At 44.6% G+C, this 25,638-nt stretch overlaps 1 protein-coding gene across 1 annotated transcript in view; it reads right to left on the reverse strand.

The window, feature by feature from the left end:
- The window catches only part of DISC1 (DISC1 scaffold protein), a 344,506-nt gene that overhangs the window by 202,415 nt on the left and 116,453 nt on the right, over window positions 1–25,638 (reverse strand). The window contains 1 exon segment of the mRNA XM_034765114.1: window positions 15,717–15,771. Within this exon segment, the coding sequence (XP_034621005.1) occupies window positions 15,717–15,771 (55 nt within the window).

Below are 25,638 nucleotides of genomic sequence, written 5' to 3' on the forward strand. Positions count from 1 at the left end.
CTACTAACTATAGTCTGTAACCTATCATTTAAATCAGCTTCTGTACCAGATGACTGGAGGATAGCTAATGTGACGCCAATTTTTAAAAAGGGCTCCAGAGGTGATTCCGGCAATTACAGGCCTGTAGGCCTGACTTCAGTACCAGGCAAACTGGCTGAAACTATAATAAAGAACAATATTGTCAGACATATAGATGAACATAATTTGTTGAGGAAGAGTCAACATGGTTTTAGGAAAGGAAATCATGTCTCACCAATCTATTAGAATTCTTTGAGGGGGTCAACAAGCATGTGGACCAAGGGGATCCCGTGGATATAGTGTACTTAGATTTTCAGAAAGCCTTTGACAAGGTTCCTCACCAAAGGCTCTTACGCAAAGTAAGCTGCCACAGGCTAAGAGGGAAGGTGCTCTCATGGATTGGTAACTGATTAAAAGATAGGAAACAAAGGGTAGGTATAAATGGCGAGTTTTCAGAATGGAGAGCAGTAAATAGTGGTGTCCCCAAGGGGTCTGTTCTGGGACCAGTCCTATTCAACATATTCATAAATGATCTGGAAAAAGGGGTAAACAGTGAGGTGGCAAAATTTTCAGATGATTCAAAATTATTAAAGATAGTTAAGACCCAGGCAGACTATGAAGAGCTATAAAAGGATCTCCCAAAACTAGATGACTGGGCAACAAAATGGCAGATGAAATTTAATGTTGATAAATGCAAAGTAATGCACATTGGAAAGCATAATCGCAACTATACATATAAAATGATGGGATCTAAATTAACTGTTACCACTCAAGAAAGAGATCTTAGAGTCATTGTGGATAGTTCTCTGAAAATATCCACTGAATGTGCAGCGGCAGTCAAAAAAGCGAACAGGATGCTGGGAATAATTAAGAAGGAGACAGAAAATATCATGCTGCCTCTATATAAATCCTTGAATACTGTGTGCAGATGTGGTCACCCCATCTAAAAAAGATATATTGGAATTGGAAAAGGTTCAGAAAAGGGCAACAAAAATGATTAGGGGTATGGAACAGCTTCCGTATGAGGAGAGATTAATAAGACTGGGACTTTTCAGCTTGGAAAAGAGACAGCTAAGGGAAGATATGACTGAGGTCTATAAAATCATGACTGGTGTAGAGAAAGTAGATAAGGAAGTGTTGTTTACTACTTTTCATAAACACAAGAACTAGGGGTCACCAAATGAAATTAATAGGCAGCAGATTTAAAAAAAATAAAAGGAAGTATTTCTTCACAAAATGCATGGTCAACCTGTGGAACTCCTTGCCAGAGGATGTTGTGAAGGCCAAGACCATAACTGGGTTCAAAAAAGAACTGGATAAATTCATGGAGGATAGGTCCATCAATGGCTATTAGCCAGGATGGGCAGGAATAATGTCCCTAGCCTCTGTTTGCCAGAAGCTGGGAATGAGCAACAGGGGATGGATCACTTGATGATTACCTATTCTGTTCATTCCCTCTGGGGCACCTGGCACTGGCCACTGTTATAAGACAGGATACTGAGCTAGATGGACCTTTGGTCTGACCCAGTAGGGCCATTCTTATGTTCTTCTGTTTTTTTGTGCGATTAGACAGTTGGCATCCTTAATCACAGTTCTTTCCAGCCCTTTCTTAGGGCTTGATCTTAAGACTCCTTTCCATCCACAAATGACAGCTCCTCACCCAGAGGACCACACTCATTCCCCAGGCACCCAAACTATATTCCCTCTGTCAATGTCCCAATGGTCCGTCTCACCAGTCATATGCTCTGTGCTTTGCACATGGTCTTTCACGGCCCAGCTTCCTCAGCAAAATCCATTTTTACCCGGTGCTGCCTCTTATCACCTCCTTTTTTTCTAACCACCTTCCAACTGCCCATTTGGACAGATTCTGAACCCCCTCTCCAGCTCGAGCCACCCTTTCTCTGGCTGACTTTTCCCCCAGGACAGTATTCTGAACTTCTACACCACAGCTTCAGGTGCTAGTGCCTGGGCCAGGTTACTACAAATGTGCCAGAAAAAAACAGGATCCATTTTCTTTCTCAACTCTCCAAAATAAATCAATTTTTTTTAATGATTTCTGTCAAAGTGGTTCTCTCTCTCTCTCTCTGGGTACAGAATGGCTCAGGGGCAGGGCCGGCTCTGGCTTTTTTGCCGCCCCAGGCAAAAAAGCCTCCCGACGCTGTCCCTCCCCTCCCCCCGCCCCAGCGCAGCAGGGGCGCTCTCCCCGACCGGCCAGAGCGCAGGGGGGGAGGGCAGCGAGCCCGGCAGGGGCTCCGCTCTCCCCGGCAGCCAGAGCGCCGGGAGGAGGGCGGAGAGCCCGGCCAGGGCTCTGCTCTCCCCGGCGGCCAGAGTGCCGGGGGGAGGGCGGCGAGCCTGCCGCAGCTCCACTCTCCCCGGCAGCCAGAGCGCCGGGGGAGGGCGGCGAGCCCACTGTAGCTCCGCTCTCCTCGGCGGCCGGAGCACCGCGCCGCCCCCCTCCAGGTGCCACCCCAAGCACAAGCTTGGTGGGCTGGTGCCTAGAGCCGGCCCTGCTCAGGGGATTGGTAATTACACAAGGACTCTTTCCACTCTAGGAAGTGTGAATATGTCCAATGCTAGTATGAACTTAAAGTCATTACCATTAGACAGCTGTTTGATAATTATGTGAAATGAGTTGGTAGATTAAATCTAGTTCCAAGTGAACAGTGTGTCCAAATCATAACCTCCACTGTCAGAACTGGTGCTTATTGGCAGTCTTATTAACTGCCTAAGTAGAGAAGCCATGGGCTGAATGGAGGCTTAACCTACATCTAGAGATGGTCCCTCTAGACAAGGATAGAAGCTTGCAGGTAAGGCTCTGCAAGTACCTGTGACATATCTGTTCTATGGATAAATTCTGGACTTTAATCATCAGGGATGTCAAATGATCTCTTTCAACAAAACTAAATGAAAGAGATAGGGGAACAAACTACTCACTTAACTTTCTTTAGCTAATCATATTACTGCTATTTTATACTAGTTATATTCTACATAAACTAAGCTTTCCTTTTGATATCTCCATAGTGGCTACCATTATTCATTATGATAACTTGTCCTGCTACAAAAGAAAGCCTTTTCCATAGGTAATAAAAATGCTGAAGATTAAAAAAATCCAGCAACCTTCTCCTCTTTCTCTGATTTGCTTGATTCAAACAGCACGTCTTTGTGATCCCAACTTTACTTTCCAACTTTCCATTACTCTCAGTGACCAACACAGTATACATCAGTCATACCTAGTGATGTAAGTCAAAGACTAGTAGCTAGGAACCTTCTGAATTCTATTCCTAACTTTAATAATGAGTCTGCCCATGACCTTAGGGCAGTTACTTACAGCCAAATCCTGTAGTCTCTACTCAAGAACTCCCATTGAAGTCATTGGAAGTAAGGATTTAGAATTTTGCTCTTACCCCTTTGCCAATTTCCTCATCTGTATAATGGGTACAAAATACTTATTTATCTATCTCATAAGCTGTTAAGAGGTTTACCTACAGAAGTTAATATTTGTAAAAAGTGTTCTGAAGATGAAAAAAAGCCCAAAAGTACTATCCTTATACCACTGGATATTAGGGGCCCAATCCCATATTCCTCACATAGACAAGTCTCACTTTGAAGTCAAAGGGAGTTTGGAATGTGTAAAAGGTATGGAACCAGGCCATGTGTGACTTCATATTTAATGCACCTTTGGGGTTTATATTACAATACATCATTAATAGGGTTTTTAAAAAATATTCTTTGTGTTTTTCATATATAGGTTTCCGAAGAGCTTTAGAGCAACTAAAAACCATCTTAATTTAGAGCCTAATCCTGCAAATCCTTATTCAGTAATCCTTACTCAGCCAAGCAGTCCCAGTACAACAACTGGGGCCCAGGCAAGAAAGGAGTCTTAGGATCAAGCCCTAAGAAAGCAAATACTGATGAGAACATTTGCACAGTAACATCCTTTTACATCTTTTCCATGTGTGATATGTTAATCTACAGTGGCAGGAATGGGGTGGGGAATGTGGGCCAGAACACTAAAATTAACACATTCTTTCAAAAGTGGAATACAGTCTTCAACATTCACTGTAACAACTGCTTAGAAAAACAGGGAGATGGAAGCTCTGTTCAATGTCTGAAGCAAAGGGCAGCACTCTGTCAACAAGCATACATCCAAGTACAATAATATACTTCAGCATCACTGCTTGTTATTGGCTCAAGTCCTGTATTACTTCTCAAGGGAAGAGAATGGGTGGAGGAGTGTTCACTTTGTTAATATGTAGTGTGTGGCTTTTGCCACCTCAACTCAAAAATGATGTAGTAGAAACAGAAAAGATAGAAAAAGCCAATGTAAACATTAAACGCACGGGAGACTGGAAGATAGCGATCATCAGAGAGAGATTTACTTTGAGAGAAGAGTAGGAGGAGATATGATAAAAGTATATAAAAATAAATGAGTTGGAGAAGGGCAATATTGTGCTTCCTATTTATCCTCTGAATAAACAAACAACGAGGGAATGCAATGAAATGTTTAAAAATATTTTATCTATTTAACATTTACTATTTTAAGAAACAGATATAATCTGTGGAATTCACTACCACATGTTAAACTAAGTAATTTTTGTGACAGATGAGTGACCTAGTAAGCATGGAAACTCCAAAAAGCTATTAGATTCAGATGTGCCAGATGCTAGCCATTGGTATTAATAATACACTTTTGTATCTGTAAATGTTATAGGTAGCTTTGTGAACTAGGGACAGTATTCTAGCTCCAAGGGTGAGGGTTACTGAGCTTTGCCAAGGAACTAAAATCAGTGGGACGTGATTATTGCAGATCCTGGGACAGGTAAACAGCTTCAGAGAAGTACCACCCTCTGCAGTTAATTGCATATATTAGTTCAGACTGCATTCAAGATACCCAGGAGACAAGAAATAGCTTGTGGTATAAAAAGCCAGCCTGAACTGGCTGAGAGGACCCTCATTTTGATTAAAAAATTGTCATGAGTTTGTAACCAAGAGGGCAAAACCCTGCTAGAAGGGTTTAAAGGACTGGAACCTGCCAGAGTCTCATTTTAGAAGATAGTAAACTTAGTATGCATGTACACTCTATTGTTTCATTTTATATTAAATGTTACTATCCTAAAATAAATGTATTGTGCTCTGTAAAAGCTGGCTGGTCACTAGCAACCTTGACATTGTCCCTAAAAGAGAGCAAATGGCAGGTGCTGGTCGCTGGTGAATTGCTAGGAGACCGCAAACAAACTCCTGATCTGAAGGGAGAGGGATGCAGATCCCCACCCACAGAGAGGTGATGGTTGAATGCTTGAGACACAGTAGCTGTTAGCAGACCACAGAGAAGGCAGAAATGCAGTTAACCCCGGAAGTATGACAATTTTAATAGATAGACAAGTAGGGTGAGGTAATAGTTTTTATTGGACCAACTTCTGCTGGTAAGGCCTTGTCTACACTTCACAGTTAAAACAGTGGATACACGCAGACTGTGATGCGACTTTTGGCGGAAAAATGCCCTGTTTTGGCAACAAAATAAAACCACCCGACAAGAGACACAAGGCTTTTTGCGCAACATGTTTGTCAACAAAGTGCCAGTTTGTAGACACCACACTTGATTTTATTGCTTTAATTGACCTCCAAAAGGTGTCCATAATGGCCTCCACAATGCCCACCTGGTCAGCAGTTTGAATTCCACTGCCCTGCAGCCAGGTAAACAACCATCCACCCTTCCCCCTTAGAAACCCCAGGAATTTTTGAAATTCCATTTCCTCTTGGCTTGGCATGGAGAGGTCTTATTGCATCTTCCCAGGTGACCATGGCGGCTTATCACAGCAAATGCTCTCCCGCTTGGACCACTGCAGAGCTGCTGGAGCTGCTCAGTATACAGGGAGAGGAGACTGTGCAGTCCCAGCTGTGTTTGAGCTGTAGGAATTTTGATACCTATGGGCAGATTTCTCTAGGCTTGTGCGAAAAGGGCTGTGATTGGGACATGCTGCAGTGCAGAGCAAAGATAAAGGAGCTGAGGCAGGCATACCATAAGGCGAGGGAGGCAAATTGTCACTCCAGTGCTGCACCTAAGAACTGCCAGTTCTATAAGGAGCTGGATGCTATACTCAGTGGCGACCCCACCTCCACCGCCAAGAGCCCGTGGATACTTCGGCGGGCCTGGAGGCAGCGGAAAGAGAACCTAATCCAAGATGAAGAAGAGGTGGGGTTAGATGATGATGTGGAGCTCCCAGCGGGGTCGCCCAGTGAGGCAAGCAGCCAGGAACTGTTCACCACTCTGGAGGTGTCTAGCCAGTCTCAGCAGTTGCTCTCCGGCGAGCAAGAAGCAGGAGAGACGGCTGGTAAAGTGGCTGCAGTTTGTGTAGTGCAGAGGTGGGTTCAGGATATAGAAATGTACAAGGCTCAGGGCGGCTCCAGGCACCAGCCTGGCAAGCAGGTGCTTGGGGCGGCACGTCCAGCTATTCGGCGGGCGGTCCCTTACTTCCGCTCGGAACGAAGGACCTCCCGCCGAATTGCTGCCGCAGATCGCGATCGCGGCTTTATTTATTTATTGGCTGCTTGGGGCGGCCAAAACCCCGGAGCTGGCCCTGACAAGGCTGGCTGTGTTTCTGTGTGCTGGACATTTGCCTGTGCAGCTAATCAGGAACAGGCAGAACAGGGTGTTGATGCACACCGAGATCTCACAGGAATCCTCCAGAGAGATCTCTAGGAAAGTTTGATGGAGGTACTCAGCAATTCTCTGCCAAAGTTTCCTTGGCAGAGCTGCTTTGTTCCTTCCCCCATTGTAGGAAACTTTCCCGTGCCATTCAGCAATCACTTGTGCAGGGACCAAAGCAGCACACAGGGGAGCAGCATAGGGACCAGGGCAGAAGCCACAAGCGTGTAGTAGATGTACCCTCACTTCCCTGGTTACCCTCAGCAGTGAGATATCTATTATAATGACTCCTTCCAGTGGAAAAGTGTGGGAGAATTTTAGAATTTTTTCCCTATTCGGCTGCACCGCAATCCTTGCCGAGTACTCTTTTCCATCATGTAGCACACTACCCCCCAGCTAACACTCACCATGCTTTGGATGTTCACCGAGATGTGTGCTTGCCAAGGATCAATGAGAAAGTGATGGTATGTTACCAGAGGTGTATTTTACTGAAATGTTTCGATGCTGTGCATGAACTTAACAATCATGTTTCTGTGCATTGTTCTTTGTGCTTCGGCAGATGTGGCCTTGAGGAACACCCCAAACACGCTGGCCAAGCGTCTCTGCCAGATAAGAAAGTGCCCAAGACCAAGAAAAGAAGACTTGTTCGGGAAGGTACTGCACTTCTCCAATGCAAAGAAAAGGGAACTCAAGATGTGGAGGGAAGCCGAAAGGCAGGACAGAAAAGAAAATCAGGAGTTTGTTAAGGACACTACTGAGTGGATGATTAAAGTCATGGAAGAGCAAACGCAGATACATGCCTGCCCTCCCCTGCAGCACATTCAGAACTCTTTTCTGTGGCCCCCGCCCAAACACCGCCCGCACAGTCCTTTCCACTTTCTGGGACTTCTCCGTTTCCCCTTCACTCCAGCCCCTTGGACAATTTTCAAAATGATAGCTGGACCTACACACAGCTCTGAAAGTCTGCACTTCCCTGGTACCTCGTTTCCCACCAAGCACTTGGGTGCGTGTGCGTGTTGTTTCTTGTGTGTGTTTCTTGTGCGTGCACGCGTGTTGCTTCTTGTGCGTGCACGCATGTTGTTTCTTGTGCATGGGTGTGTGTGTGTGTGTGTTGTTTCTTGTGCAATAAAAAGCAGGCACTACCAGTACATATACAGACAGTTTAATCATTTGCTTACTGGAATATAAGGCCCCAAATTTCACCATTGCTTCCTAGAAAAACTACATGTAATGTACCATTGCAGCACCAATCACAGAGGTATACATTACTGGCTCTCATTTTCAAAGTGTTGCCTCAAGGACTCCCTGATTCAAATTGCCCCCCTCTGGGCCCCTCTGATAGCCCTGGTATCTGGCTGCTCAAAATATGCAGCCAAATGGTTTGCCTCAACACTCCACCCCTGAGCAAACCTTTTACCCTTAGCTTCACAAAGATTACGCAACGTACAACACACAGCTATGAGCATGGGAATATTATCCTCATTGAGGTCTAACCTGCTATAAAGGCATTGCCAGCGCACCTTTAATCTGCCAAAGACACATTCCACTGTCATCTGGCACCTACTCAGACTGTTGTTGAACAGCTCCTTACTGCTGTGCAGGTTTCCGTGTAAGGTTTCATGAGCCATTGCTGTAAGGGGTACACCAGGTCTCCCAGGACCACTATGAGCATTTCAACATCCCCCCTGTAATCTTCTGGTCTGGAAAGTCCCCACTCGTAGCTTTCTATACAGGCCGGTGTTCCTGAAGAAGTGTGTGTCATGCACCTTCCCAGACCATCCCGCATTGATATCAGTGAAACACCCATAGTGATCCACCATGGAGAAGTACCCCTTCCTTTTGATGTACTCTGTCGCAAGATGGTCTGGTGCCAAAATTGGAATGTGTGTGCCATCCAGGGCCGGCTTTAGCAAGAGTGGGGCCCGATTCCTGGAGGCGGGGCTTGCTGCAAGCTTGCTGGGGGGACGAGAGACCCGAGCCGCGCCGCGGGGGGACGGGGGGAGGACAGGACCCGAGCTGTGCCGCGGGGGGGGGGGGGGACAGGACCCGACCCTAGCCGCGGGGACCGGGCCGGGCCAGAGCCGCTGGGGCCTGCGGGAACGGGCCGCGCCTCCCCGGAGCCCTTCTCGCGCCCCCACCACCCCCAACTTACCTTGTGCTGCTGGCCCGCCCCTGCTTCTTTTCAGACTTCCCGCGAATCTCTGATTCGCGGGAAGCAGGGGAGGGGAGGAGGGGCTGGGGAAGTAAGCTGGGGGCGGGGTGGACAGCTGCAGCACGGGGCCCTCTTGGCGCGGGGCCCAATTCAGCCGAATCGGCTGAATCGGCCTAAAGCCGGCCCTGGTGCCATCTATCACCCCTCCACAGTTAGGGAAACCCATTTCTGCAAAGCTGTCCACTATTTCACGCACACATTTCTCAGAATCACCATCCTCCGTAGCAAGATGCGATTAATTGCCCTGCACGCTTGCATTAACGCAGCCCCAACAATCTACTTCCCAACTCCAAAATGATTTGCAACTGACCAGTAGCAGTCTGGACTTGCCAGCTTCCACACAGTGCTTCTCTACCAAAAGGGCAGCTCTCATTCTGGTATCCTTGCGCCACAGGGCTGGGCCGAGCTCTAAAGCGATCTAAAGTTGCTCCTTTCCATATCATACAGCAGGGGTCTCAAACATGTGGCCCGCGGGGTGATTTTCTGCAGCCCGCGAGCCCCTTGCAGTCTCCCCCTCCCCCAGTGTTTACCAGAGCAGCGGCCGGACGTGCACCGGGAGCAGGGCAGGCTCCCTGCCTGCCTGCCCTGCCCTGCGCAGCTCCGGGAAGAGGCTGGAACGTGGGGAAGGGGGGGGCGAAGGGGCTGTGTGTGTCTGTTGCTTGAGGCAGCGCCCCCAGCAGCTCCCATTGGCCGGGAACGGGGATCCGCGGCCAATGGGAGCTGCTGGAGGCAGTGCCTCAAGCAGCAAAAATACGCAGCCCCTCCGCCCCTCCTTCCCCACGTTCCAGCCTCTTGCGGGGGCAGGGCAGACAGGGAGCCTGCCCTGCCCCCGGTACGCGCCGGGCCAGATCCTGCCCTCCTGCAGCCGAACCCCCTGCCCTGAGCCCCCTGCCACACCCCTCACCCTTCCTGCATCCCAACCCACTGCCCTAAGCCCCATGCCACACCCCACACTCCTCTTGCACCCCAACCCACTGCCCTGATCCCCCTGCTGCACCCCTCTTGCACCCCGACCACCTGCCCTGAGCCCCCTGCCGCACCCTGGTCCCTTGCTGTACCCCTCACCCCTCCTGCACCCCACATCCCAACCCCCTGCCCTGAGCCCCCCACCACACCCCACACTCCTGCACCCCCTGGGGGCAGGGAGAGAGCAGAGTTGGGGTGGAGATTTCAGGGAAGGGGTTGGAATGGGGTCAGGAAAGGGGTGGGAAGAGGCGGGGCGGGGGCTGGGCCTCATGGAAGGGATGGAGTGGGGGCAGGGCCGAGGGCGGTGGGTGGGGGGAGGTGTCAGTAATGCGGCCCTTGGGCCAATGTACTAGTCCTCATGTGGCCCTCATGGTCATTTGAGTTTGAGACCCCTGTCATACAGCATGTCAGGCAACTGGGAGTTTCTTCAGTTAGAACTTTGTTTCCCACAACATGAGATACACCTCCTATAAAGTTGCGTCAAACTATCTGGATAAGTTGGAGAACAGACAGACCTCTCAATTGTTAGTGAGGTGTCAGCTTTCATTGTAAAAAGTCTCCAGATGGTTGAAAATAAACATTCAAAATGTGAAAAAAGTGTATCTAAATCAGTGATTTCTACCTAAAATTGGAGAGAGCTTGAAGCAATAGTTCTGAGGTGTGAAATGACCCATTCATTTCAGTGGTGTGCCCTCAGATGCCAATGGCAACATCTTAAATGTCACCACTGTTAATTATATCACTGCTCATTAAAGCATGTAAGAAAGGAAAGGAAATATCATCTCATCATATTATGAAGATCTACACCAGCATTTCCCCAAGTGTGGGTGGGGAAGGAATACAGTGATATATAAATTAAGACAGGTTGTCATTTAATAACACAGGGCAGAGCTGTTGGAGAGTGACTGGTTTCATTTTTCATTAAAAAAAAGGGAAGAAGGTGGATCCGGGGAACTACAGGCCATTCAGCCTCACCTCAGACCGTGGAAAAATCATGGAGCAGGTCCTCAAGGAATCAATTCTGAAGCACTTAGAGGAGAGGAAAGTGATCAGGAACAGTCAGCATGGATTCACCAAGGACAAGTCATGCCTGACTAACCTAATTGCCTTCTATGAGGATATAACTGGGTCTGTGGATGAGGGGAAAGCAGTGGATGTGTTATTCCTTGACTTTAGCAAAGCTTTTGATACGGTCTCCCACAGTATTTTTGACGGCAAGTTAAAGAAGTATGGAATGGATGAATGGACTATAAGGTGGATAGAAAGCTGGCTAGATCGTTGGGCTCAACAGGTAGTGATCAATGGCTCCATGTCTAGTTGGCAGCAGGTATCAAGCGGAGTGCCCCAAGAGTTGGTCCTGGGGCCGGTTTTGTTCAATATCTTCATTAATGATCAGGAGGATGGCGTGGACTGCACTCTCAGCAAGTTTGCAGATAACACTAAACTGGGAGGAGTGGTAGATACGCTGGAGGGTTGGGATAGGATACAGAGGGACCTAGACAAATTAGAGGATTGGGCCAAAAAAAACCTGACGAGGTTCAACAAGATCAAGTGCAGAGTCCTGCACTTAGGACGGAAGAATCCCATGCACTGCTACAGACTAGGAACCGAACGGCTAGGCAGCAATTCTGCAGAAAAGGACCTAGGGGTTACAGTGGACAAGAAGCTGGATATGAGTCAACAGTGTGCCCTTGTTGCCAAGAAGGCTAACGGCATTTTGGACTGTATAAGTAGGAGCATTGCCAGCAGATCGAAGGACGTGATTATTCCCCTCTATTCGACATTGGTGAGGCCTCATCTGGAGTCCTGTGTCCAGTTTTGGGCCCCACAGTACAAGGAGGATGTGGAAAAATTGGAAAGAGTCCAGCCGGAGAGCAACAAAAATGATTAGGGGTCTGGAGCACATGACTTATGAGGAGAGGCTGAGGGAACTGGGATTGTTTAGTCTGCAGAAGAGAAGAATGAGGGGGGATTTGATAGCTGCTTTCAACTACCTGAAAGGGGGTTCCAAAGAGGATGGATCTAGACTGTTCTCAGTAGTACCAGATGACAGAACAAGGAGTAATGGTCTCAAGTTGCAGTGGGGGAGGTTTAGGTTGGATATTAGGAAAAACTTTTTCACTAGGAGGGTGGTGAAGCACTGGAAAGGGTTACCTAGGAAGGTGGTGGAATCTCCTTCCTTAGAGGTTTTTAAGGTCAGGCTTGACAAAGCCCTGGCTGGGATGATTTAGTTGGGAATTGGTCCTGCTTTGAGCAGGGGTTTGGACTAGATGACCTCCTGAGGTCCCTCCCAACCCTGATATTCTATGATTCTATGATTTTCCTTAAGTGTGGATTCAGCTTTCTAACGTTTGGGAAAATTCTGAGATGCTGAGAAACAGTATATTAGAGAGAGAGAGAGAGATGGACTAGCAATCTTTGTGTTTCAGGATATAAACCACATATTTGCCAAAATCAGGAAGGAATTTCCCCTCCAATTATATAGCATTGTGGAATTAAGCACATTAAGGCATTTTAACTCTCCATCTAAAGCATTCTCCAGTCACTGTCAGAGAAGACTAGTGGATCATTGATCCATTATGGCATAAGGAACCACTACATTCTGTGATACAGGAGGGCCAGGGAGCAGTGGGAGAATGGGAGAGGGGAAATAGATGTAAGCAGAGTCAGGATGAGCTCTACCCTGACATCTGGTGGTGAATTATGGCGAGTGTGGAAAAGAACTCCAGGGGCTGATCTTGTTTGCATAGGCACACCCACCCGCCTGGCATGAAACAACAGCAACTCAAAGTGGTTACTTTGGCTGGTGTGGGATCCCGAGTTTCTCTGTTAGTGGGGCAGGAAGAATAAAGTTTGGTTACCCTGATTCTGTGAATCAAGGCCAGTGGAACTGTTGTATGACAGAAGGACTGAGTGAGTCTTTCACCATTACCTAAGTAGCACGTGCTTGACAAGGGGCATGGGTTACAAAACCCAGTGAATTGAGAAAGGATGGGGACAGGTATTTGTACCTGATGGTATGGGCCCCCTCTGAGGGCTTGAAACACCAATTGCACCACCTCCTCTCCCCACTGCTGAATGTCAGAGCTAACTTTGATTCCATTAGGAGTCTAGTTCCAGGCTGCTGAGCTGAATTCGCTTTGGGCCAATGGTGCACCAGTACTGGGGCTCCCCTACTCTGAGCTGAAATCACTAAGAGCTGAAATCACAAAAGAGTTAAAGTTTTAAGTGTTGTGTTAACCAGTGGGGGAGCCTGAAGTTTTACTGCTAAGCAGCTGGCGGAGCAATTTGTGGGGACAACTGGAGGAACAGCTAGTGGCACGGAGACTTGCGGGGACGGTTGGAGCGGCCCAAGGAACGGCGAGTGGAGCTGTTTGCGGGGACGGCTCGAGCGGCTCACAGGTCGGTGAGCGGAGCAGCTCGTAGAGCGGAGCGGTTCGTGGGACAGCAGGAAGTGGACTGGCTCATGGTGAAGGCTGCGGCGGAACCCCATGGAGAGATGGCCAGCCGACCTCTGATCACGTAAGGTGCCCCTTAACACCCTGCGTGCCCCCCTTTTACTCTGGGGCTGCACTGACCAGGGACAGAGACTTTGGGGGTTGTTGGACATTGGGTGATTTTTGGGTTGCTGGATTCAAGAACCAAAGGGAAAGGACACAGCCCAATTTGCTGGGGTGGGTTTTTTTGCTCATGGTTTGTGTTATAAATCCTGTTTGTGGTGTTTTCCCAATTTAATGCTGATGTCGTTTACCTCATGTTATTAAACATTTTCTGCTACACTCAGACTCCGTGCTTGTGAGAGGGGAAGTATTGCCTCTTACAGGTGGTATGTAGTTGTCCCAGGTCACTGGGTGGGGGCTCAAGCCGGTTTTGCATTGCGTTATTGAAACGGAACCCCTAGATACAGAACCTGGCCCCTGTTGCTGCCAACTTAGATGGGCAGAAGGGTTACATTTATAAACCATAGGCTAAATAAGGCGTGGTTCCCTGTAGACTAGGGAGGGTTGATACAGGTTAATTGGAGCACCGGTAGTCAATTAAGGCCCTGTCAGGAACCTAATAAAAACCCCTGCTTCAGTAGTCAGGGAGGAGGAGGAAGGATAGAGGACTGGAGCTTGGAGGTGTGTTGTGAGATTTGAAAGACCAGAGAACCGAAGTAAGGGAGACCCTGCCCCGGCAGAGCAAGGAGACTCCCTCCCCCAATGTCTAAGGACCGAGGGTGACCCCACCCAAGGGGGAAGAGGGTAAGAAACCCGCAGGGCTTGAGAGGAGCTGGGACTCAGAGCGAGGAGCAAACCCAGACCCCTCCCCCGCTTCCCTCCTCTACCACCTTCCTGGGCCACTAGCGGGGCCCTTGCCGCCCAAGAGCAGGGGCAAGTGATTGCGTCTTAGCCCCACCCCACCCCAAGAAAAGTGCGGGACCCACCATACGAACATCGGCCATCTTGTTACAATTCTTTATAGTGGCTAGAGGATTTGGAAAACAAGAAACTGAAAATCACATTTGAGAAAGAGTAGCAGCAGTATCTCAGATGAAAGCAATAGTGGTAACCCAAAAGTTTCACACTCCTCCTATTCTTCATATGTCCAGGGTTTGGAGAAATTACCGGAATAATTATGCCTTTTGTGAGAGGAGTACCAAAAACTTCCCACAAAAAAAATAACGGTATAAGTATCTACATTTGTTAGATATTATAGGTCACAAATGCAAAAATAGATATTTTGCATATACGTCATATACAAAGTATGTGCCAGTGAGCACAAACAGACTTGTGTGTCTGCATATTTTGCATGAATGAGAAAACAGGCAAATGTATGTGCAAGTGGGTGACTGCATGAGTAACAGCATATTTCCTGCACACAATTACCGGTTTGTAGCAACAAATCAGTGTTTTGTACATGCCATTTAAGGCACTGATGTTTGAAAAGGAAGCCTCAAATCTAATAGTACACATGATGGGTGCTTCGCTACTGGAAATTCACTGGGCATTAGGCACCTAATTCCCCAGGTACCTTTGAAAAATTCACCCTTAATGCACCTAACCACCAGGCCACAAGTACCATATAAACACATGGATTACATGGTAACTAATCTCCTGAGTCTGCAAACAGCTATGCATTGCTTAAATGTATTCATATGAGAAAGTGACATTAATCAGTGGGACAATTTATATGCTTAAATTTAAGCAACGGCATAAGTGTTTGCAGAATCAGGACCTAATGGAGGATGATATAAAAATGAAAGTCAACAGGAGAAAATACAACACTCAAGTCCATTAAGCGTCCTGGAAACTATGATGCATTATATGTTTTTTTTTTTTGTTTTGTTTTGTTTTTTAAATATGTGTGAGTATATCTAAACTTTACCCAGCTGGGATGAAAATGTAATTCATTTATCATAATTACCCTGGGTTTGATTCTGATTTCCATTTGCACTATTGTAACTCCTGAGTAACAACGCTAACTTCAATGGAGTCACTCTGGATTTACACCAGTGAAACCAATATGAGAATATGGCTTTTTTCCTGAGAATAAAGACATTCAATTGTGACCAGATTTCACTTTCATTTCATAAAGCTGACAGTTCTTTTCTAAGATGAGGCCAACAGATTGGTTTCTATTGTGAACATGAGCCAAGAAATATTACATTTAATGAACCATTCCTTTGGCAGACACACTAACATTTTTGAATGCCTTGACCAGGTTTAGATTTCTTTTTTAAACAGATATTAAGAATATTTATATGTTAAATATATTCAGAAGAAATACCATACATTTGGCCTTTCAAAAAACACAATATTATATTAAAAAATGCAATGCATTATCTTTGTTTCTTAAATGTACTGAAAAAAATGATAGTTGATATGCACTTACTTTGGCAGTCGTTTCTTTAATGGACATGCTCAGTGATTGTTCTTTTTCCTGAAGGCTAGAAGGATTAAAAGAAAAGAAAAATGTTGACCTTCTTTACTAACCATGGTATGTTACACAATCTATTTTTTCATAAATAAGTACACAAAGGCTTTAAGATGATTCTTCCAAGCATAGAGGACCAATGTCAGGATAAAAATCATATTTCTCTAAAATCTGTTAGTTAGTCTGTGATACTAATAACACTGCGCTGCAGATTATTAGAACTAAAGGATTTTTTTTCAGTCTAGTTTACTTGTCCTCAACTGATCCTATTTGTTTACTTTTACACTTTATTCAGCATGGATAGTAAAACTAGCCTACAATGTATTTCACCAATATGTTTTCATGTACCACATACTCAGTAATAATATTTATTATTATTTTAATTATTATCAGTAGTATTAATAATTTGTATTATTTGTACAAGTAGTGCCCAGGAGCCCAAACCCTGGAACAGCATTGCACTGTGTGACGCACTGCACAAATACATAACAAAAAGAGAGACTCTGGCCTCAAAGAGCTTACAATATCGGTATTGCATTGTGTTCAGGTTTCCACACACACTAGCTGAGGCCTCACTAGTGCTGAGTAGAGCAGGACAATTACCTCCTGGGTAACTGACACTTCTGTTATTACATCCCAAAATGATACTAGCCTTTTTTACAACTGCATCACATTCAATTTGTGATCCACTATAACCCCATGATCCTTTCAACAGTTCTAGTGACTAGCCAGTTGCTCTCCCGTTTGTTGTTGTGCATTTGATTTTTAACTTCCTAAGTGTAGTATTTTGCACTTGTCTTTACTGAATTTCATCCAGTTGATTTCAGACCAAATAAGTAAATACCGACCAAGTTACCCTTCCACAATCTAAACTACAAAGAGCGTTTCCAGTTTTTAATTTGTTTTTGGTGTTTGTGGACAAATTATTATTCAGTTTCAGAGCTAACTATAAAAACTAGTTTTCCATTTCCGATTTTGGTGGTTTAAATCGAAAGTTATAGCAGGAATCACCTGGTGTACAGTGGCCTCAACCAGCTCTACAGCATGCACAGGATCCTGCTGTATTTTGTAGGCAACTTTAATAGGCACCACACACAATGGGGCTATGCAGCAAACACCACTGCAGGTAAAGAACTGGCCACTGGGCATCAAAGGATATGCTCCTCCTTTTAGATGCGAAACAGTGCATCACTTTCCACTCCGCAAGACAGGACAGGATACTGCCCTGACCTGATGTTCATCTCTAAAGATGATACAGGTACGCTAATACCCCCATTACGGATTATCCTTGATGACTTCCCAAACTGCCTACACAAACCAGTACTGACCATATTGGCATTCAAATTCCAGTTCTCTACTCAAAACCAGCGCTACACTGGAAATGCAAAAAGCAGACTGGGCCACTTTCTCTATGACTGTGGACAACATAATCTCCCACATTCCCCCAATGGCGAATACTTGTGACCATTTTACTACGCTCCTAGTAATCTCCACTACAAAGATCATCATCTTCCAAGGACACATGTCATCGTACACTCCTTGCTGGACTGCAGAAAGCCAAAAACTCCTCCACAAATATGAGTGCAGAGACCCTCCTACTGTCACTGGATGCAGCAAGGCAGAAACGGTGCCTTGGCTGTGTAGGTCTAAACTTCACACACTCAAGCAGATGCACCTGGCACTTGCTGAGACACGTGGGGGCTGCAAATCCCACATGTCACTAGGCCGCAAGTGAAAGCCAATGCCACTGGTGATAAACTTTTGTGGACATAAAAACAGCCAGTGGATAAACAGTATCGCAGACAAGTCCAGCATCAACTTTAGCAAGTGATGTCCACGTGCAATCCATCTTCCCAATGGTCTGGACCATTCACAAGTAAGGATATCAATGCAGACCGGAAATTCAGAAAGGCAGCAGGGAAAGATGGTATCTATCCTGATTTCCTATATCTGGGTCCACTGGCACAGAAATGAATGATGGAGCTTTTCACAAATATCCAGGAGACCAGTGAAATCTCCTGCCTGTGGAGAGAAGCAAAGAACATTGCACCCCTAAACCTGCAGATTATCCTTCCAGTTATAGACCAATCTCCTTTCTGAACACCATCTACAAGGTGATGGAGTGTATGAGTCTGACCCAAATAGGCCCACTGGGGACACCAGCCTACCTAAGGAACAAGCTGGTTTTCTTCTGCACAAAAGTTGCTGCGACCAGTTCCTGGCCCTCACTACAAGCATCAGTGCTGGATTCCAGCAAAAACTCAAGACCGGTACCGCTTTCATTGATCTGTCAGCAGCATATGACACAGTCTGGAAGGATGGTCTGATACTGAAACCGACCAAAGTGATCCCCTGTGCGCGGATTCTTAGGATGCTGAACACCACGCTTAGCAGCTGAAGGATGCGCAATGTGCCTTGGAGGTCAAACCAGCAAGCCGTGCACTTTGAATAATGGGCGACCACAAGGCCCTGTACTTGCTCCAACACTCTTCAATGTATACACAAGTGATATGCCTGAAACAATAGCACAGAAGTTTGTGTATTCTGATTATCTGGCACTCACAACCATTATCATTACATCTGACCTTAAGATCATGGAAGAGTACTTCCAAAAGTGGCACCTGAAACCAAATCCTAGCAAATCTGTAGTCTCTATCTTCCACTTGACAATAGACATGCACAAAACACTGTCGAGTTTATGCTGAAACCGTGCGTTATAACCCAAAGCCAACATATCTTAGTGTCATTCTTGATTGCACACTGACCTTTCATGAGCACCTCAAGAAAGTAGCCTCCAAAGTGAAGACTCGCATCAACATTATTCAAAAGTTAGCAGGAACAAACTGGGGAACAACTGCCCCGGTGCTATGAACGTCAGCCTTGGCCCTGGTGTACTCAGTTGCAGAGTACTGTGTGCCAGTGTGGACAAGAAGTTGCCATACCCAACTTGTTGGTAGGCAGCTGAATCAGACCATGCAAATCATCCTGGGAACTTTAAAATCAACACCTCTACCATGGCTTTTTTATATTAGCAAACATCGAACCTCCATCTATCCATCGAGATATAGCTACATCGCAAGAACTTAAATGTGCTGAAGACTACTCAGAACTTCCCATCTGCCGGATTACGGATAACATACCCTAACAACACCTGAAATCACAAACACCACTATAGACCACCTGTGACCACCCCAGGTCTCTGGATCCGGACAGGGAATGGCAATGTGTCTGGACCTCATCTACCATTCCAAACAAGCACTTGGTTACTGACCCAACAAGTTGCCATGCAGATATTGGACCACACTGAAATGAATCCGAACAAACCATAGAAGATACAGCTACTTGATGCACAAGTGGAAAATCAAAGACTGCCCTTCATACGACTGGTGAAAACATCCAAACCACTGAACACATCATAATGTAGTGCCCCAAATATGGATTCAAAGGTGAATTGGATGATATCCACAACATCACAGAGGAGAACTTGAAATGGCTTATGGACCTACAACTGCATCTACAGAATGTTGCTCTGCAGATGCCGTATGCCAGAGACAGAAAAGGGGGAATCACTTATGTATCTTAAAGAATATTCCATCATCTAATCCATGGCACCACAACTGGAATGATACAACCATGTCCACTGGCTACAAACGGTCTTTCACTAAAAGAGGATTTTCCTCAGGTTTTTGGGTTCCCAATTTATAGCAGAAAGAAACAAGAGAATTTACATCAAGAGAAAACAAAAAGCTTCAAAGCATGTGGTAAGACAACCCAGATCTTCAGCTATCAAGTATAATAACAGGAATGTGTCAGTGGATACTGAGCCTGTGAAGTTTTAATAACCCAGACCCATTCAGATGACAGAGGCCAGGAAATAAAATTCAGTCTCTTACCAGTACTCCTGTGTCTCACACTGTTACTACAAGAGTAGCACTCTGCCTGCTCAGAAGCTCACTCGCTTAGTCTTCCTTTTGACTACCAGAGACAACTTTTTATAGAGCTCCCTAATTTAGCACTAAGGTCTTGACTGGACCACTAGGGTATATTCTGAGCCATTACCTCACTCTTTTCTAGCAGAACAGTTAAGAAGCAACTTAACTGCCTATCTGCTGATGCTCAGATAGGACCTCTGCATCCTATCATAGGACCATTTAAAAATTATTTTTGCTATCCTATATAGTATAACTCACACACTGAGATTGCTAGGCTATTGACCCAACTGATCAAAAGACTGGAATGAGACAGGAATTCAATTAATACAAGATTTAGCTGACAAAATGCAGGAAAGGAAATGTTTTTGACATTCACACAATTGACAGCAATCTATATTTAGCATGCAATTTCTTCCGTTCATGTAGATAGCCAGGTAGGTTCATTATTTAAACCTCCAGCAACAGATCTGGACACATTTGGGGGGATAAAATAAGGTGATCCTAAAAGAAAAGCAGCACAGATTTACAGAATGTATCTTGGTGCCTCCCCACATATACACAGTCTCCAGTTTAAGAAGCATAAGCTAAGAAATTAGATTACTGGATGATGAATGATGTAATATACTGGCAGACACATGTGATTCAGCCAGGGAACTTCAGGAAAGACTGGGAATACCACAGATTTAGAATATGTTACTGACTTGACACTTAACAGAAGACTATAGGAAAACTTAAAATTACCAAATGCTTCAATGGATGCAAACAAGCCAGTCACACATTAATACTCTGCACAGTTGACATGATACAGAAAATAGATAACAGATAATATTTATGTATATTTCAAATAATTGTGAAACAGTCTGAAAAATCACCAGAAAACATCTTACATCATCTATGGTGAAGGATCCTAGAGAAGGAGCATAGTTTTGGAATAAGAGGAAAGGATAATCTTGTTTCTAAAGAAAAGAATTGGGAGTGTGGTTTGTGTTCGTGGCCCTGCCACAGACTTCCCATGTGAATTTTAGGGGCCCCTAAACATTATAATGTAACAGCTCATGCTTGACTGGTCTCATGAAGAATATTCTGAGAGGCTGTCACCTCCCTGCCACTATCCTGCCCGTATAGTGGAAATGGCCCTGCTCAAAGGAAAACTGAATAGTACAGTATAGGAAGGATTGCTTTCTACTAATTAGAGGCAAGTTTCTGGTCTCTTTCCTTTAATTTTGTCTGCATTCCCACCTCTCCCATATTAAGGTATTATATGCAGATACTTAGCCTTCCAAGAAAGAGGGAGGAGGGGCGAGCCTGACACCAACTAGCAGGCAAAAATCAAGACAAGATTATTTCTATGTTCTTGAGACTCACCGATGGATGAACCTTTTCTACCCAACTGGGAGTTTATATGCCATGATGAAATATTTATACACTATTGTGATAAAAGATTTATACAGAATATAGACAACAGTCACCATAATTACACAGTAACGGAATGTACTACAGTATGCTGGTTAAGAATATATGGGAAAGCATCCAGTACAAAAATAATTTAATTCCTACACTGGTGCAAAACTGCGGGCTGATCTTCACTACAAATTAGCTGAGGGCTAGTCTACACTGGCAATGCTAAAGCGCTGCCATCGGAGCACTTTAATGTGGCTTGTGTAGTCGCAGCAGAGCGCTGGGAGAGAGCTTTCCCAGCGCTCTAACCAACAACACACCTCCACGAGGGGCGTAGCTACCAGCGCTGGTGCACTGTCTACACAGCCGCTTTACAGCGCTGAAACTTGCTGCACTCAGGGGGGTGTTTTTTCACACCCGAGTGAGAAAGTTGCAGCGCTGTAACGTGCCAGTGTAGACAAGCCCTGAGTTAGCACACTCCAGTGAGTGACCACACTGCAAAACAATCTCTGTGTGTGTGAAAACAAAAGTGATATGATTAGCAGCACAGCGAATGAGTTAGCAGTTAATGAGCTGTTGTAACTTGAGCTGCTGCATTCTCACAGCATTACTAGCTCAAGCAGCACTAGTGCTCCACATGCCTCTCTCCGGACAGGCCAGCTAGCTCAACCTTCAAGCACCAGTTAACTGGAGCTAGAGATTTTAGTGGATGGACAGGAGTCAGTGTGGGGCAAAACCTGAGCTGTACCTCAAGCTAACAATGCAGTGAAGACAGGCCCTTTGTAAATTTGTTTCCACCTTGATCCTGTAAGGACTGAAAGACACAATACTACTTCATAGCAGGAAGTATCCATCCTTGTACCACCACCTTCACCTAAAAGTTCATTCTATTTCCCTCTATTCCACTCACCCGACCCCTGCTTAAAATAAAACAAAACAAAACCACCCACAACACAACAAAATTATGCCAAGCATTACCGGGTTCATTTGCTCGAATATTATATCCCTATCCTCTGTTCTTGAGTCTTTTAGATTGTAAACTCTCCGGAGAAGTCACTGTCTCTTTTTCTGTGTTTGTTCTACAATGAGAACAAGGAGGCCCGGATCTTCAGTAGGGCCTTTGGGAATTACTATAATATAAATGTTTAGCAGTAACAGTAATCTGTTAAAGGTCACCTAATCTGACAACCAGGTCTATATTCAATTTGCAATAAAGTGAAAAGTGAAACTGTTGAATCGAGGACTCATCCCTTATGCAAGCCATGAATCATCTTTCACTTTCTCATATACCTCACAGCGTATATACATTATGGGGTCAATTTCTAAAAGAGCGGTGTCCTTTTTGCAGGTACAAACTGGACAAACAAAATTTGTACCTGCAATCCAACTCTGAGTGTAAATCAGGTAGAACTAAAACTACTCATCTTTGCACCTACAATTCATTTTGACAGCTCAAAAATGTAGACAGATTTTGCAGGAATAAATTTCAACTGCAAACAGGATGGACCAATCCTCAGCCCATATGAAAACATAGCCTTAAGGCCAAATTCATACCAGATGCGAGTGCATCTCCACTGCACTCAGCAGAATCAAGTAGTACACAACAGATCTGAATTTGGGTATGGTATTCAGATTATGTGCAATGGACAACTTGAATTCAAAACAACCCTTTAGAGAATCCCTCACCCCAAAAAGATATAAAACGTTTGTTTAATACACAATTTGGAATATACTAAAGCTTTTAATGTATGAAAGCGTTTCACCATAATATATGTATGAAACTTTCCTTCAAATTCTATCATTTCAAGATCTGAAACAGAAAAATTAAGCACAACTTCAGAATTTGAAAGAATTACATTTCTGATTTTTGTAAAAATGCCTGAGATTATTTTTAAGACCACTTTGTGCTCATGCCATTATGGTAGCCACTCGAGACCAATAATCCACAAGTCAGTGCATCTAGACTTCCTACCAGATATGAAGTTTAGAATGAGATATTGAAGAACCACAATTTCTTAGAGGTTTGAAAAGTGAACACATTATAACAACAAGTTCAACTTCCCCATCAGTGCCACTTTTCTGATTCCCAGGAAAAAAAAGTGTTTTGACTTGTTCAAAAGATGAAAATTCACAGATCAGACTCTATGAAAGTCTTTGTATTGTCACCTCTAATGGCAAGTTGAAAGTGCTGATTTTCAAAAAAGCCTTTGTCCAACTCCTAATGAAAGAAGTCAAAAACAACACTCAAGGGTAACCATATGTTGCAGCCTACATCAAGGGGGAAATATAGCAAAATTCTATTTAGAAGTCAGAAATGCAGAGATGTTTCTTGGCCTTCAGCAGACTCTACAATATAAATCAATCAAGCAATCAATAATTCCCTCACACTCTTATAATTCCCTCTATGAAAGCATCTCAGAATGCTCTGAGGACAGGTAAAAAGACAACTTTTACATTGTGACAAAGCTATACTAAATAAAAGGACACTTAAGACTAGACACACAAATAGCCAGGACTGAGTGTGTGAGAGAAATTAGAAAAAAATCTCTCTATTTACCTGGAAATTCTGTTTCTTTGAGTAATAAGGCCCACAGATCCATTAGCATGGGTAGGTCAGCCTGTTTGCAGCTTGAAGGCAGAACCAGAACCATCAGTCATGGCAGAAGGGAAATGCCCCACCTCCTGAAATTCCTTCAAATTAAGACAACTTCCACAACTGGGATAACTGAAATCTACTTTCCCAAATTACAGATTGTGTTAAATATAGTTAGATGAAAACGCAAAACAATTTCTTCTAACACAGAGCCTGGGAAATTCCCCCTCACAAAATAAACTCAAATGTCTAGATGTCAATTTCCATCTTTCTTCAGTATTATCAGCTTGTCTGAAGGGTAGGCTAGATGGATCTTATTACTCAAAGAAAGAATTTAAGGTAAGCACTGATAGATGTTACTATTCTTCTTTTTGCTAATGTCCACAGATCCATTACAATGTGATTTTCACAGCAATGTGTCTCCTCGGTGGGAAACAGGATTACCCTTAAATATGGACATACAAAATGAGGTATATTATATATCCTGCATTTTCTCTTGGCACTACAAGATGAAGAAGACTTCTGCCAAAAAACAGTACTGGCTGATGATTGATCCAATATGTACAATTTTGGTGAATTTATGAATTGATGGCCATGTGGTTGCCTATCAGATCTTAATGCAGAAGACATGATTTTTGTACCCTTAGATTGTCACTTTTTCTAAGAACTACAGTTTGATGCTTAACAGAATGAAAAATATTTAGTTTAGTTCACTTTAGTTCTTCAATTTTCTTTGGGAATGAATACCATGAGAACTGTGAGAACTACCTATCTGAATTAAAAGTAAAACACTAGGTCTCATCGGAGAAAATTCACAACTTCAAAGCTCATCTGATTGGAGACAATAACTATGGGGAGATCTACTCCAATGGATAGGAAGCATAACACCGCCTCCTGCAGGAATTCAATCTATATAGTACTGAAGAGAGTAGAATAAGATTCTGAGGTCATTCTCTATGGCCTTGTGGGGCAGGAAGTATTTTTGCCCCCAGGAAACATTTAAATGTTCAAATTTGTATAAAACTTCCTTTTCTTGAACATGCTGATAACATAGACCTGACCTTTTTGTTTGGACACTCTTATACACACACAATAAAATTCTCCTGGAGGAAATCAAAGCTAGGTTAGGTTTCATTTGTTTAACAAGTGGTTAAACTATGGACTTTGCACCAGTCATCAGAATAAGTTCTATCTGGTGACTTCTGTTTGGGATCCACAAAAATGATAACCATTTAATCTAAATAGCCATATTGAACCTTGTCCTAGATAGACTGTTTTTTGCAACAGCAGACCTCTGCTAAAGAGAGTCACCTGGAAGATCAATGCTAGGTTCATCAGCCATAAGACCCACACAGCCTCTTCAGCCAGAAAAGCAAACAGTAACAATGCTGCTCTCTCTCCTTCCTATCTTTTGCATGGTTCTAGAGAGCAGTGGAAAAGATGATATGGCATATAGCAGAGATAATGCCCAGCTTTATGAGAGGTCATTCACTATCTCACATCCCAGGTCATGACACATGGAGAGGCCACACAGCACACTACTGCTGTTTACAGATGCAAAGAGGCCAATCTCCAGGCCATCAAGTTGACTTGCAATGAGTGAGGATATTCCTGGGTGCAAATTACATTCTGCCTAGTCCAACTTCTGACATGTAAGTCTTGATGCTCATCCGGCCAGGGCACATAGAGATACAAAAATTGCTCTGCTGAGGACAAGGAAGTCAATTTTCTCTCTCGGATCAGGCTGATCATGTTCCTCCTAATTTATTATGAAAACCTCATCAGACATTTTGACGGTCATGACCAGAAAAAGTCTGTGGTCCATGGAAGGGGCAGTGGGAGGGAGCTGGGCCCAAAGGACCCCTTACTGTGACTTCCAGAATTGGCAGCATCCGTACTGTGTCTGATTATCTCCATCCACAGCCTCGGTCACCTGAGGGGAGGCTGCTGGGTTCCA

The sequence above is a fragment of the Trachemys scripta genome, chromosome 3 (assembly GCF_013100865.1).
Source record: "Trachemys scripta elegans isolate TJP31775 chromosome 3, CAS_Tse_1.0, whole genome shotgun sequence".
In the NCBI taxonomy this organism is placed as follows: domain Eukaryota; kingdom Metazoa; phylum Chordata; order Testudines; family Emydidae; genus Trachemys; species Trachemys scripta.